Source organism: Odocoileus virginianus, chromosome 34, assembly GCF_023699985.2.
Source record: "Odocoileus virginianus isolate 20LAN1187 ecotype Illinois chromosome 34, Ovbor_1.2, whole genome shotgun sequence".
In the NCBI taxonomy this organism is placed as follows: Eukaryota; Metazoa; Chordata; class Mammalia; order Artiodactyla; family Cervidae; genus Odocoileus; species Odocoileus virginianus.
In genome coordinates this window covers 19,189,769-19,204,282 of record NC_069707.1, presented here as the reverse complement: position 1 = coordinate 19,204,282, position 14,514 = coordinate 19,189,769, and the positions used below count along the sequence as shown (strand labels likewise).

The window sequence follows — 14,514 nt, the reverse complement described above, 5'->3', positions numbered from 1 at the left end:
AGTTTGCTCAACTCATGATACCATCCAACCATCTCATCCTCTCTCATCCCTTCTCCTTTTGCCTTCGATCTTTCCCAGCATCAGGGTCTTTTCTGGTGAGTCAGCTCTTCGCATCAGGTGGCCAAAGTATTGGAGCTCCAACTTCAGCATCAGTCCTTCCAATGAATACTCAGGGTTGATATCCTTTAGGATTGACTGGCTTGACCTCCTTGCAGTCCAAGGGACTCTCAAGAGTCTTCTCCAACACTTCATTTTGAAAGCATCAATTCTTGGGCATTCAGCCTTCTTTATAGCCCAACTCTCACATCCATACATGACTACTGGAAAAACCATAGCTTTGACTGGATGAAACTTCGTCAGCAAAATAATGTCTCTGCTTTTTATACGCTGTCAGGTTTGTCATAGCTTTGCTTCCAAGGAGCAAGTGTCCTTTAATTTCATGGCTGCAGTCACCATCCGCAGTGATTTTGGAGCCCAGGAAAATAAAATCTGTCACTGTTTCCAGTTTCCCTATTTATTTGCTCTGAAATGATGGGACCAGATGTCATGACCTTCATTTTTTGAATGTTGACTTTTAAGCCAACATTTTCACTCTCCTCTTTCACTTTCATGAAGAGGCTCTTTAGTTCTTCTTCACTTTCTGCCATAAGGGTGGTATCATCTGCATATCTGAGGTTATTAATATTTCTCCCAGAAATCTTGATTCCAGTTTGTGCTTCATCCAGCCTGGCATTTCGCATGCTGTACTATGCATAGAAGTTAAGCAGGGTGACTATATACAGCCTTGATGAACTCCTTTCCCAATATGGAACCAGACTATTGTTCTATGTCCAGTTCTAACTGTTGCTTCTTGACCTGCATACGGGAGACAGGACAGGTGGTCTGATATTCCCATCTCTTTGAGAATTTTCCACAGTTCATTGTGATCCACATAGTCAAAGGCTTTAGCATAGTCAATGAAGCAGAAGTAAATGTTTTTCTGGAACTCTCTTGCTTTCTCAATGATTCAATGGATGTTGGCAATTTGAACTCTGGTCCCTTTGCCTTCTCCAAATCCAGCTTGTAAATCTGGAAGTTTTCAGTTCACATACTGTTGAAGCCTAAGTTGAAGGATTTTGAACATTACCTTGCTAGCACATGAAATGAGTGCAATTGTACAATAGTTGGAACATTCTTTGGCATTGCCCTTCTTTGGGATTGAAATGATAACTGACCTTTTCCAGTTATTAAGAGTGCTATTAAGAGTGATAGTAGACCCCTATCTCAGTTTCCGTGGAGAGATGGGAGCCTAATTTAGATAAGTGACAGTTATCAAAGGCAAATGGTTTATTCACATTGGCCATCCTCTACTCTGAGTCCTTTCACACGTCCTCTCTAGCTCGTGTGTGTGTGTGTGTGTGTGTGTGTGTGCACTCAGTCATGTTCAACTCTTTGTGACCCCATGGACTGTAGTCAACCAGGCTCATCTGTTCATGGAATTTTTTAGGCAAGAATACTGGAGTGGGTTGCCATTTCCTTTTCCAGGGGATTATCCCAACCCAGGGTTCTAACCCACGTCTCTCGTGTCTCCTGTATTGAAAGCAGATTCTTGACCACTGAGCCACCGGGAAAGTCTCATGCTCACCCTTAAAAACCCTTCCATGTTGTATTTCAGTAGAATTGAGTTCAGTACTTTTGGCCTATTGAGATAGTCTTTTATAAACTGCTCTTTGCCTGTATAAGTCTATCTAATGCATTTTTTTCTTTGACCCGTTCTTGGGAAGGGATCACAGCCACTCACATGAGGTTTGATCTGGCCCATATGTACACTTGAGTAAAACTGGAGGAACATCAATCATGGGAGATGTGAATGTTCTAGAAAATGAACAAACTTTAAAGATTTGAACCTATGGATAAAGTACCAGTGAACTCTCATTTAGTAAGCAGGAAGATTATTTTTATTTTACAGAGTTAGATTGTTTTCTCTTAATGCTGCTAATTTCAAATAGCATTAGGGAAAAAAAGCATTTGGTTACTTCTAAGAGATGCAAATTTGAGCAACATTCAGGAGCAAAATCTGTGGTTGTTATGTTTCTGAGATAAATCAATTTTCTACAGCATATAATGTAATTCATATAATGGTCTTGATTGCAACCTTGAAACCTTAGCTCTTTTTGAGAAGACCTGAGCACCTGGGTTTTATTTTCTTCTGGTTTTTAGAGCAACCAAGGGGCTTTGTGGTCTAGTTGTAAACAGCACTGGGCTTGGGAGTCAGACTGCCTGGACCCATATCCAGGATTCACCAGGACTTCAGCTATTTGCTGAACATCTGACTCAGTAAAAGTGAGCAGCACACAACCTGATGACTAGTACATGCTCAGTGGTTAGTTCTTGTGATTGTTACTGTCCTCATCTTCATCATCACTTTCAATATTGTGGAAAACAAACAAGATGTGATGATTCTACAGTTTTCCACTCTCCACAAAAAAAGTGATTGATGGATAACAATATTGGCCTAAACAAACTTTCAATCTTGCTGAACTGCTTCTATCATGCATAACTCAGAGCTCTATTTGTGAGACTTTTGTCTTTCTCTCTCCCCACCCCAATCCCCACATTTTTTTAGTGATGGATGGGCAGACAGAGATGAAGTCATTGAAGGTTATGAGGTGGAAGCCAACGGGGGAATCACGATAAAGCTGCAGTCTCCAGAGGTCAGGTCATTCGATGATTATTTCCTGAAACTGAGGCTGGACACTAACACAAGGAATCCCTGGTTCCCCGAGTTCTGGCAACATCGGTTCCAGTGCCGCCTACCAGGACACATTCTGGAAAACCCCAACTTTAAAAGAATCTGCACAGGTAACTCATCTTCACAAAATCACAGCTCAAATTTTGGTCACTTCCTCCAGCTTGTTCAATGAATGTAGAAGGTGCCAAGGCTGGAGATACAAAGACTAGATTTCCAATTTAATTTATAAAATGGCTAGAATGAGGAGGAAGTGTATGTTCCCCCAAGGATTCATGTTTCTATATTTTGGAAACATGGAGACTGCTTTGGTCTCTGGTGGGACAAGTTATAAGAAATAGCAAATAAAGGAAAAGCAAACTGAGAATTCAAGTATTTAGTATTCAGGCCAGAGGAAAGAGATTTATTGTAGGCATGCTTAGGAGATGTTAACCACAGACATCAGTAAGCAGCACTGGTTTGATCTCTTTTTCTTCTTCATGACTTTGTCTTGCTATGAAAGCCAAAAGAAGATAAGATGCCACCTAGAGTCACATCATCAACATGGGCATTTATGTGCACAGGTGACCAAAAAACTCAGTACTTTCCTCCATTTTACAGATGAAAAAGCCTATAATTTCATCTTTGTAATTACCTAAGAATATGGCTAATTATACAAATTATTTTTAGCATTAATAGCATTCATATTTCAATATTAGAAAATCATTTATGATGATTCTCAGTGGGTCTAATATCCCTTCCCCCCCATGCACAGACCACTGGAGGATGACCAAGAAGGGCAGTGCATTGTTAAGATCTTTCAGAGCTTGATGAACTCCATAGCATGTCTCCCTTCTCCCTGCCACCAGGAAATACCAGAGAATTAAAGACTTTCTATGACCAAATCTGGATTGTAGCACAGTGATGGGATATGGCTGAAAAGATTTTATTTAGAAATGTCTAAAACCTCACTCTGTATGACAGTCTCTAGGTTCATCCATGTCTCTACAAGCGACCCAATTTCATTGGGAAAAGCAAATATCATATATTAATGCATATATGTGAAATCTAGAAAGATGATACAGATGAACATATTTGCAGGGCAAGAATAGAAACACAGATGTAGAAAATGGGCATGTGGACATGGTTTGGGGGGGAAAGGGGGTGGGATAAATTGGAAGATTGAAATTGACAGGTATATACCACCATGAGTAAGATAGCTAGCTAGTGGGAAAGCTGTTGTATAGCTCAGTGCTCTGTGCTGACTTAGATGGGTGGGATGGGAAGGGTGGGAGGGAGGTCCAAGAGAGAGGATTATGTGTACATATAGTTGATTCACTTCCTTGTGCAATAGAAACTAACACAATATTGTGAAGCAAATATACCCCGATTTAAAAAAAAAATCAGGGCACCAGCTGCAGGGGTTAAGACTCCGGGCTTTCAGTACTTCTAGGGCAGGGAGCACAGGTTCAATCCCTGGTCCATGAACTAAGATCCCACATGTCATGTAGTGCGGCCAAAAAGATTTGAGAGTGAGCTATGCAAACACTTGGGAAGGGCATTCCAAGCAGAGGGAATAACAAATAAACAGAGGCACTGGAATGCCTGGTTTAGTGGGAGAACAGTATGGAACTCAGGCTGCCAGAGCCAGTGAGTTCCTAGAATAACAGGAGGTGAGTAGGAGAGGCACATGGGGAAACAGTCCTGCAGGACTTCACTGTGCCTTGTGAAAACTTGGCTTTGTTCTGAGTGTGATAGGAAACCGCTGGGAAGTCTGAGCAGAGCAGAGACAGGATCAGTCTTACTTTTTCTGAACAGAGTTACTTGCAGAGCTGTGAGGAGGTTGCTGTAATAATGCCGGTGAGAATGCGGTGGATTGGGCCATGGTTGTGGCAAGCAAGATGGAGAAAGGTGATTGACTCCGAGGCTCTTTTAAATGAGAGCTAAGGGCATTTGCTGACAGAATTGTCAAGAAAGACTGGTCTGAGCAACTGAAAAGATAGTGTCACTGTTGACTGAGATGAGGAATAATCCAGGAAAGGTAGGTTTTAGGGATCAGGAGATAAATTTCAGATGAGTTAAGTTTGAGAGCCTATTAGTAATACAATTATATATCGTTGTGATATTTTGTTTCATTAGTAAAGTTCAGAATATTACTTTTTAAACATGTGTGGATGTTTTTATTTAGGAATTCCCAGGGAAATATTTTGTGACCTAAGCTTTTGAAACAAAAGTTAGAACTCTGCAGCCATGTACAATAATACTTCGGGTTTTCATTTGTCACATTACATTCAAATATCAAGGTTAATATCTAAACTTGGTTAACATTCATAGCAGGAAAAAAATGGTACATTCATGAATTGTTCTCATATTATGCTTGACTCGCAAAGCCTTTTTAAGAGCTTCTTATGTGATTACAGAAGTTAATACATATGCTTTTATTTGGATTTCATTCTGGAGTCAAGTTCAGCAAATATTTCCCTTTGTTCTTAGTTGTAAGGATGACAAAGGGCTTATTTAACTTTTTTACTTGGAAATAATTCATAAAAGTTTTCATCTTTTCTTCTGCAAAAATCCAAGACTTTTATCTTTAGTAGTGTTTATCTATATCTTTATATGTACACAGTAGTATAAACTAACTCTTCAGTTTTAATTTCCATATGAAATTGACTTCAATTTTATTGTAGAGAAACATCAAATTTCACTTCTTGCAACATTCTTATCTACTTGATATTCTTAAATATCAAATGAATTGCACAGTCTTCTAATGAATATGCAGGCACACTTATGAAAATTAATGTAAAGAAGTAGAAGCAACCTTTTCATACTGTTCATAGCTACACTTTCTGTCATTTATTTTTACCACTTCTAATTGGGTCATCTTGATGTTTTGGAAAGTTTTGATATTGAAGTTAGTTTCCATAGAAACCTTTGTTGAGCTTCATTTCAGATGTCACTGTTTAAATAAAGAGTCTACATGCACTGGATTGTCAGTTTGAATATTAAGGGTCCTGAACTGAGGCTGGATAATTTGGGTATCACTGTAGCTAATTAAAAAGTACTTCATGCAAGGGCTATATCACTGCTTAATTAGTTGAGTCTATCAAGGGATTTGAGATGTGTTGGAAAAGCATTAACTGAAACATTGAAGTCTAATTTTCTGAAAAAGTAATCATTGCGAGGACAGTGGAAAAAGCAGGTACAAAGCAAGTCAACATCACTGTCTTCCAGTGAGTGTCTTAGTCGCCTGCAGCTTTTGTGTGGTGTTGGCAGTGACAGTGCTTTATCATTCCTGATAAGAAGTGCTAAAATGATTCCATGGAAGCTGAGAGAACAGTTGGAAGTTAAACAATTGGGTCCGACACTGGTTCAGCCAGGCATCAGCCGGGTGACTTGGAGGACGTCGCTTAACCTCTGAGTCTAAATTTCTACAACTGGGACATGGTAGCAATTTCTACTTCACACAGGTGTGAGAATTGAATGGAATAATGTAAGTGAGATATTTTGCAACTTGTAAATCATTATATAAATGTAAGGAGTTATCACTACTGTTATGTCTTACCATATGACAAATAAGATATGGCATAGGTCATTTCATTAATATATACAGTTTTTGAAATTACAAAGTTCATATAACTACATTTCAGGCTATGTTAACTAGGAAAAAACAGGCACACAGCCCTTAATCAGTTACTCTTACACAGTGCCAATATATATATATGATTGGCCCAGAAGTTCATTCAGGTTTTCCCGCAAATGAACTTGTGGGCCAATCCAATATTTTCTTTTGTTTATTTTGTTCTATGTAGGCTTTTATGCTTTTTTTTCTGATTACCAATGCAGTACATACTACTATGCTTAGTATAGGCAAAATGACAATATACAAAAGCATAATAAACATGAAAAGCATTAAAAATTTGCTTTTATATAGCCATTGTTAATTACTGTTAAACATTTGATGTATTTCTACTAAATACACTATTAAATTTTTGTTATATATTGCTCTTAAAAATGAATGCAAACTTTTAAAAAACTTACAAAGTTCTCTTTGTCATTAAATTCTTTCATTCTTAATGGTTATATAACATTCTGCAAACAAATGAGCTATAATTTATTTAAAATCATTTCTTTTTCATATCTTCACAATTGAAACTAAAACTACAATGATTCAATAAAAGTTCTTTCTTCTAAATTTTTCCTTTTTGCATATCAGATAATTTTCTTGGATACATTTCCAGAAGTTGAATTACTCAATCAAAAGACATGAACATTTATAAGGCTTTCTAAAATAAGGAATTCCAAAAGGCAACTCCCACCAGCACATTTTGTTTTGCATAATTATACTCAAAGTGTGTGTATAATTCTGTATCTTTATTTACTTAGGATCATGCTTTATTTTTTTGATGTTGCTGTGTGGCCTTTATAACCACCATTTTAATAGCTCCATAATATTCTATTCAATGATTATACTATAATTACTTACCCATTCTCACATAGTTGAGTGTTTAGGTCACTTCCAATTTTCCTTCTTATAAAAAAATCAACTCAGTATGGTACAGAAAGTTTTCATGTTTGTTTTTGTTACTATTTTTGGATTGTTCCCTCACTGTAGATTTCTGAATATATAATTATTGGTCTAAGAACATGATAGTTTAGAGGTTCCTTGAAAACGAATATTATCATTATCTTGAAATATGGCAATATTAAGATTTACTGTGGCTAGCAGTATATTAACTGTATGAATATATTGGGTTCAGTATGTTGCCATCAGCCTTTTTTTATAATCCAGTGTATTTATAGCCAAAATTTTACCTTCTCTTCTTATTCTTTGTACCAATCAAGAACAGATGGTCACAATGCTTTTTAAAGCTAGTATATCCTTGTACTTGGTTATTATCCAAAACATAATGAAACACATCTGTAACGCTTACAAATAACTGAGGACTAGTCAGTTAATGCCAGTCTGATATAACAAAATTTCAAGGCTTCTGAACTTGTATATTCTTGTCCAGGAACTTGGAGACTGCCATTCACAATTTCTAGATTGGTTACTAATTTTTATAAACTATTTGCCTCATCACATTTTATACTTTCTGAACTTTCTATTTTGAGTTAACTTATTATGTAAGTTTGTATGAAATTGGTTCATTACTGTTTGATTCAGATTAAGATGATCTATGAACTGAAATAAGTTCCAATTTCTTTCAGCCCAGTAGGACAAGTAATAACTTCTCTTTGCCTTTTGTGAGTTTGGCCCAAATATCAATACACACTCCTGAAGAATATCATCAGCCTTTACCCATGACCTTGTGAATCTGGATTGACCTTACAGCTTATTAGTTCCAAATCTAGGTCTCAAGAGGCTTGACCTACTCCCATTCTCCCTGGAGTCCTCCCTCAGCCCTATGTACAAGCCCGAGCTAGCCTTCTAGAAGATGATAGAGAACATGGAGCAGAAATAGGATAACCTCTCTATTGAGGTCATCCCGAATAAGCCAATTCCCAGCCAAGCCATTAACTTACTGTCTACACATGAAAAGCCCCCAGCTGAGATGAATCACGTACAGCCCAGAGCAGCAGAACACCCCAGTTGACCCCCAGACTCATGAACTAGGTAAATATTGTTGTTTTAAGCCACTGAGCCTTGCGGTAGTTTGCTATGCAGCATTATTGTGGCCATAGATACCCAATAAAGGGTCTCCATTGCCTTATATTCCGTGAACTTCACATAGAGCAATAGTTGGGTTAATTAAACTGAGGAGCAGAATTTCTCAAACCAGTGCTACAATTCTGTCTTACCCTACTGTAAAAAAGAATAGTACAATATTGTGCTCTGTATCTCATGGAACAAAGCTAAACATTTTTATAGATAATGCAATGAAGATTTCAAAGCCCCCTGATCCAAGGCAGTAAACTTATTCTCTACCTAGGAATTCAGTTGTACAGACAGTGCTGACAAATGGGGCACAGTTACAGCTAAGCCACATAAATACCCTTAAAACAAAACAGTCATAGATTCTTGGACCATGCAAGTAGAAGTTGCCTTATGGAAATATGTTTCAAAAGTCTTAGATGTTCTTTGTCCTTTCCAATTGCTATAACAAATTACCATAGACTGGGTGGCTTAAGACAGGAAGCATTTTTTCCCTCATAGTTCTGGTGGCTAGAGACTGGGAAACCTGGATGCCAAGATGATCAGGTTCTGGTGAAGACTTTTCTTGGTTTCCCTGAAGAATAGAGACAGGAAGCAAGGCCTTTTCTCACAAGGGTGCTAATCATATCACAAGGACATCACACCCAAGATCTAATTATCTCCCCAGATCCCTCTTGCCAAATATTAATGCCATCATATTGGAAATCAGGGTTTAAACCTAAGAATTTTGAGGAGAAACAGACATTCAGTCCATAGCACATGTATTTATATCTTTTGGTTGGAAAAATGAAAATAAAATGATCTTGTTTTACATCTAGATATTAGAATGACTCAGGCATGTCTCATTCATTATTACACATAGATGAAGTTCTGAAAATAATCTTGTACTATAAGCATAGTCTTTGTCCACCTATTTCTTTTCTTTTTAAAATTTTAGTTGATGTTTTCAGTTGCCAAGTCATGTCCAACTCTTTGTGATCCCATGGATGCAACATACCAGGCCTTCCTGTCATGCACTATCTCCCAGAGTTTGCTCAAACTCACATCCATTGAGTCAGTGATGCCATCCAAACATCTCATTCTCTATTGCCCCCTTCTTCTCCTGCCCTCAATCTTTCCCAGCATCGAAGTCTTTTCCAATGAGTCAGCTTTTCGCATCTGATGGCCAAGGATAGAGCTTCAGCTACCTTCAGCATCAGTCCTTAAAATGAATATTCACAGTTGATTTCCTTTAGGATTGACTGGTTTAGTATCCTTGCTGTCCAAGGGACTCTCAAGAGTTTTCTCCAATACCACATTTGAGAAGCATCAATTCTTTGGTGCCCAACCTTCTTTATGGGCCAACTCTCACATCTGTACATGACTACTGGAAAAACCATAGCTTTGACTGTACAGACCTTTGTTGGCAAAGTGATGTCTCTGTTTTGTAATATGCTATTAAAGTTTGTCATAGCTTTTCTTCCAAGGAGCAAGCATCTTTTAATTTTGTGGCTTAAGTCACCATATGCAGTGATTTTGGAACCCAAGAAAGTAAAATCTGTCACTGCTTTCCACCTTTTCCCTATCTATTTGCCATGAAGTGATGGACTGGATGCCATGATCTTTGTTTTATGAATGTTGAATTTTAAGCCAGCTTTTTCACTCACCTCTTTCACTTTCATCAAGAGGCTCTTTTCTTCCTCTACACTTTTTGCCATTAGAGTGTTATCATGTGTGGTTGTTGATATAATATTCAGCTCAGTCGCTCAGTCATGTCCCAATTTTTGGGACCCCGTGGATGGCAGAACTCCAGGCTTCTCTGTCCGTCACCAATTCCTGGAACTTACTCAAATTCATGTCCACTGAGTCGGTGATGCCATCAAACCATGTCATCCTCTGTTGCCCCCTTCTCCTCCTGCCCTCAATCTTTCCCAGCATCAAGGTCTTTTCCAATGAGTCAGTGCTTCACATCAGGTGGCCAAAGGATTGGAGTTTCAGCTTCAGCATCAGTCCTTCCAATGAATATGCAGGACTGATCTCCTTTAGGATGGACTGGTAGGATCGCCTTGCTGTTCAAGGGATTCTCAAGAGTCTTCTCCAACATCAGAGTTCAAAAAGCATCAATTCTTCAGTGCTCAGCTTTCTTTATGGTCCAACTCTCACATCCATACATGACTACTGGAAAAACCATTACTTTGTAGATGGACTTTGTTAGCAAAGTCATGTCTGTGCTTTTTAATATGCTGTCTAGTTTGGTCATAGTTTTCCTCTTTTAATTTCATGGCTGATGTCACCGCCTGCAGTGATTTTGGAGCCCCCCCCAAAATAAAGTCTCTCACTGTTTCCTTTGTTTCCCCATCTATTTGTCATTAAGTAATGTGATCAGATGCCATGACCTTAGTATTCTGAATGTTGAGTTTTAAGCCAATATTTTCACTCTCCTCTTTCACTTTCATCAAGAGGTTCTTTTGTTTTTCTTCACTTTCTGCCATAAGGGTGGTGTCATCTGCATATCTGAGGTTATTGATATTTCTCCTGGCAATCTTGTTTCCAGTTTGTGCTTCATCCATCCAGCATTTTGCATGATGTACTTTGCATATTTGTTAAATAAGCAGGGTGACAATATTCAGCCTTGACATACTCCTTTTCCTATTTGGAACCAGTCTGTTGTTCCATGTCCAGTTCTAACTGTTGCTTCCTGACCTGCATACAGGTTTCTCAGGAGGCAGGTCAGGTGGTCTGGTATTCCCATCTCTTTAAGAATTTTCCAGTTTGTTGTGATTCACACAGTCAAAAGCTTTGGCGTAATCAATAAAGCAGAAATAGATGTTTTTCTAGAACTCTCTTGCTTTTTTGATGATCCAATGGATGTTGGCAATTTGACTCTGGTTCCTCTGCCTTTTCTAAATCCAGCTTGAACATCTGGAAATTCATTGTTCACATATTGCTGAAGCCTGGCTTGGAGAATTTTGAGCATTACTTTGCTAGCATGTGAGATGAGTGCAATCGTGTGGTCGTCTAAATGTTCTTTGGCATTGCCTTCCTTTGGGACTGAAATAAAAACCGACCTTTTCCAGTCCTGTGGCCACTCCTGAGTTTTCCAAATTTGGTGGCATATTGAGTGCAGCACTTTCACAGCATCATCTTTAGGATTTGAAATAGCTGAACTGGAATTCCATCACCTCCACTAGCTTTGTTCATAATGATTCTTCCTAAGGCCCACTTGACTTCGCATTCTAGGATGACTGACTCCAGGTGAGTGATCACACCATCATGGTTATCTGGGTCTTGAAGATCTTTTTTGTGTAGTTCTTCTGTGTATTCTTGCCACCTCTTCTTAGTATCTTCTGCTTCTTTTAGGTCCATACAATTTCTGTCCTTTATTGTTCCTGTCTTTGCATGAAATGTTCCCTTGGTATCTCTAATTTTCTTGAAGAGATCTCTTGTCTTTCCCGTTCTATTTTTTCCCTCCATTTCTTTGCACTGATCACTGAGGAAGCCTTTCTTATTTCTCCTCACTGTTCTTTGGAACTCTGCATTCAAATGGGTATTATCTTTCCTTTTCTCCTTTGCCTTTCACTTCTCTTCTTTTCTCAGCCATTTGTAAGACCTCTTCAGACAACCATTTTGCCTCCTTGCATTTCTTTTTCTTGGAGATGGTCTTGATCACTGTCTCCTGTACAATGCCACCAACCTCTGTCCATAGTTCATCAGGCTCTCTGTCTGTCAGATCTAGTCCCTTAAGTCTATTTCTCACTTCCACTGTATAGTCATAAGGGATTTGATTTAGGTCATACCTGAATGGTCTAGTGGTTTTCCCCACTTTCTTCAATTTAAGTCTGAATTTGGCAATAAGGAGTTCATGATCTGAGCCACAGTCAGCTCCCAGTCTTGTTTTTGCTGACTGTATAGAGCTTCTCCATCTTTGGCTGCAAAGAATTAGTCAGTCTGATTTCAGTATCGACCATCTGGTGATGTCCATGTGTAGAGTCTTCTCTTGTGTTGCTGGAGGAGAGTGTTTGCCATGACCAGTGCGTTCTCTTGGCAAAACTCTATTAGCCTTTGCCCTGCTTCATTCTGTACTCCAAAGACAAATCTGCCTGTTACTCCAGGTATCTCTTGACTTCCTACTTTTGCTTTTCAGTCCCCTACAATGAAAAGGACATCTTTTTGGGGTGTTAGTTCTAGAAGGTCTTGTAGGTCTTCATAGAACCACTCAACTTCAACTTCTTCAGCATTAGTGAGGGGCATAGGCTTGGATTACTGTGATAGTGAATGGTTTGACTTGGAAATGAATGGAGATCATTCTGTCATTTTTAAGATTGCATCCAATCTCTGCATTTCAGACTCTTTTGTTGACTATTATGACTACTCCATTTCTTCTAAGGGATTCTTGCCCACAGTAGTAGATATAATGGTCATCTGTGTTAAATTCACCCATTCCAGTCCATTTTAGTTCACTGATTCCTAAAATGTTGACGTTCACTCTTGCCTTCTCCTGTTTGACCACTTCCAATTTGCCTTGATTCATGGACCTAACATTCCAGGTTCCTATGCAAATTTGCTCTTTACAGCATCAGACTTTACATTCATCACCAGTCACATCCACAACTGGGTGTTATTTTTGCTTTGGCTCTGTCTCTTCATTCTTTCTGGAGTTACTTCTGCACTGATCTCCGATAGCATATTGGTCACCTAGTGACCTGGGAAGTTTATCTTTCTGTATCCTATCTTTTACCTTTTCATACTGTTCATGAGAGTCTCATGGTAAGAATACTGAAGTGGTTTGCCATTCCCTTCTCCTGTGGACCACGTTTTGTCAGAACTCTCCACAATGATCCATCTATCTTGCATGACCCTACAGCGTGTGGCTCATAGTTTCATTGAGTTAGACAAGGCTATGGTTGATGTGATCAGATTGGTTAATTTTCTGTGATTGTGGTTTTCAGTCTGTCTGCCCTCTGATGGAGAAGGATAAGAGGCTTATGGAAGCTTCCTGATGGGAGAGACTAACTGAGGGTAAAACTGGGTCTTGTTCTGATGGGCAGGGCCTTGCTCGGTTATTCTTTAATCCAATTAATGTCCTTACAAATGCTCTTTGTCTCGTGTACCTCAATTCACTCCATGTAAATAATTTTCCATCTTTCTCCCACAAATATATACCAAGATATTAGATATCCTCCAGGAGCCTGGCTGTCTGTGAGAGCTAGAGCCTGGTGAATCATAGTTTGTGCTTTTTTCAATAGTTTTTCATTCATCTCTATATTAATTACTGAGTGAATGTGAGTTGGTTTAAAGAAAATGTACAGATCATTCCATTCTGCAAAGTCCTAGAGAGGCATACACAGTAAGATCCTGAGCTTAACAGGTGTCAGCCACACTCACCTCTGTTCTTCCTGATTTTTTGCCTTTATACCCAGAAGACTGTAATGTTTCAATCTTCAAGTCCCAAGTTTCAAATCCCAAATTATCTCAGGGCTTGTTTGCTGAGTAATATAAAATTATATTTGTTTCTTCACAGTCATCCTCTAAAGCTGTAGCCAGTAGCAACACAGACTCTGCCAAAGACTGCCCATTTAACCAAGCTTATTTGGGCTAATTGCCCTTGTGCCTGTATATTGTGTTTTTCTGCATTCCATATTAAATTTAGATTTCCAATTTAGATGATGATTAGTTTTAATATCTGACCATAAGTGTGGCTCTTAGTAAGTGTAATAAGATTATGAGTTTCTTTCTTGGGCAAGGTGAACTTCCCTTTAAGATTTTTTGGTGTGCCTCCTTTTATCACTCCACATTTTTAAAGTTCCCTCAAGTATAAATAATTGAAATATAAAATACAAAATGGAAACAAGACTATGAATCAGTTAGGATAGGCTACACAGTAACAAATGCCCCCCAAAATTCCAGTACCTTCAAAGTAAAGACTTAGTTCTGTCTCATCTCCCATTTCCACTGCAGGTTTTCTATGCCTTTTTCCCAGGTCATCTTTACCTCAAAACTAAGCCGACAGTGAAGATTCAGTCTGAAATACTGCCCATTATTACAGTCGAAGAATAGAGTACAGCCAATCCTATGCTGGCCCTTAAGAGTTTCCACCTGGAATTGACATCCACTACTTTAAATAATGCCTCACTGATGAAAGAAAGTTGCATTAGCCTGGCCTGACATCAGGGAG

At 38.7% G+C, this 14,514-nt stretch overlaps 1 protein-coding gene across 3 annotated transcripts in view; it reads left to right on the top strand.

The window, feature by feature from the left end:
- The window catches only part of GRM1 (glutamate metabotropic receptor 1), a 402,017-nt gene that overhangs the window by 289,362 nt on the left and 98,141 nt on the right, over positions 1-14,514 (top strand). For all 3 annotated transcript variants that reach the window (XM_070461683.1, XM_070461684.1, XM_070461685.1), the window contains exon 4: positions 2,606-2,841. In XM_070461683.1, coding sequence (XP_070317784.1) covers positions 2,606-2,841 — 236 coding nt within the window. The remainder of the gene's footprint in view (positions 1-2,605; positions 2,842-14,514) is intronic.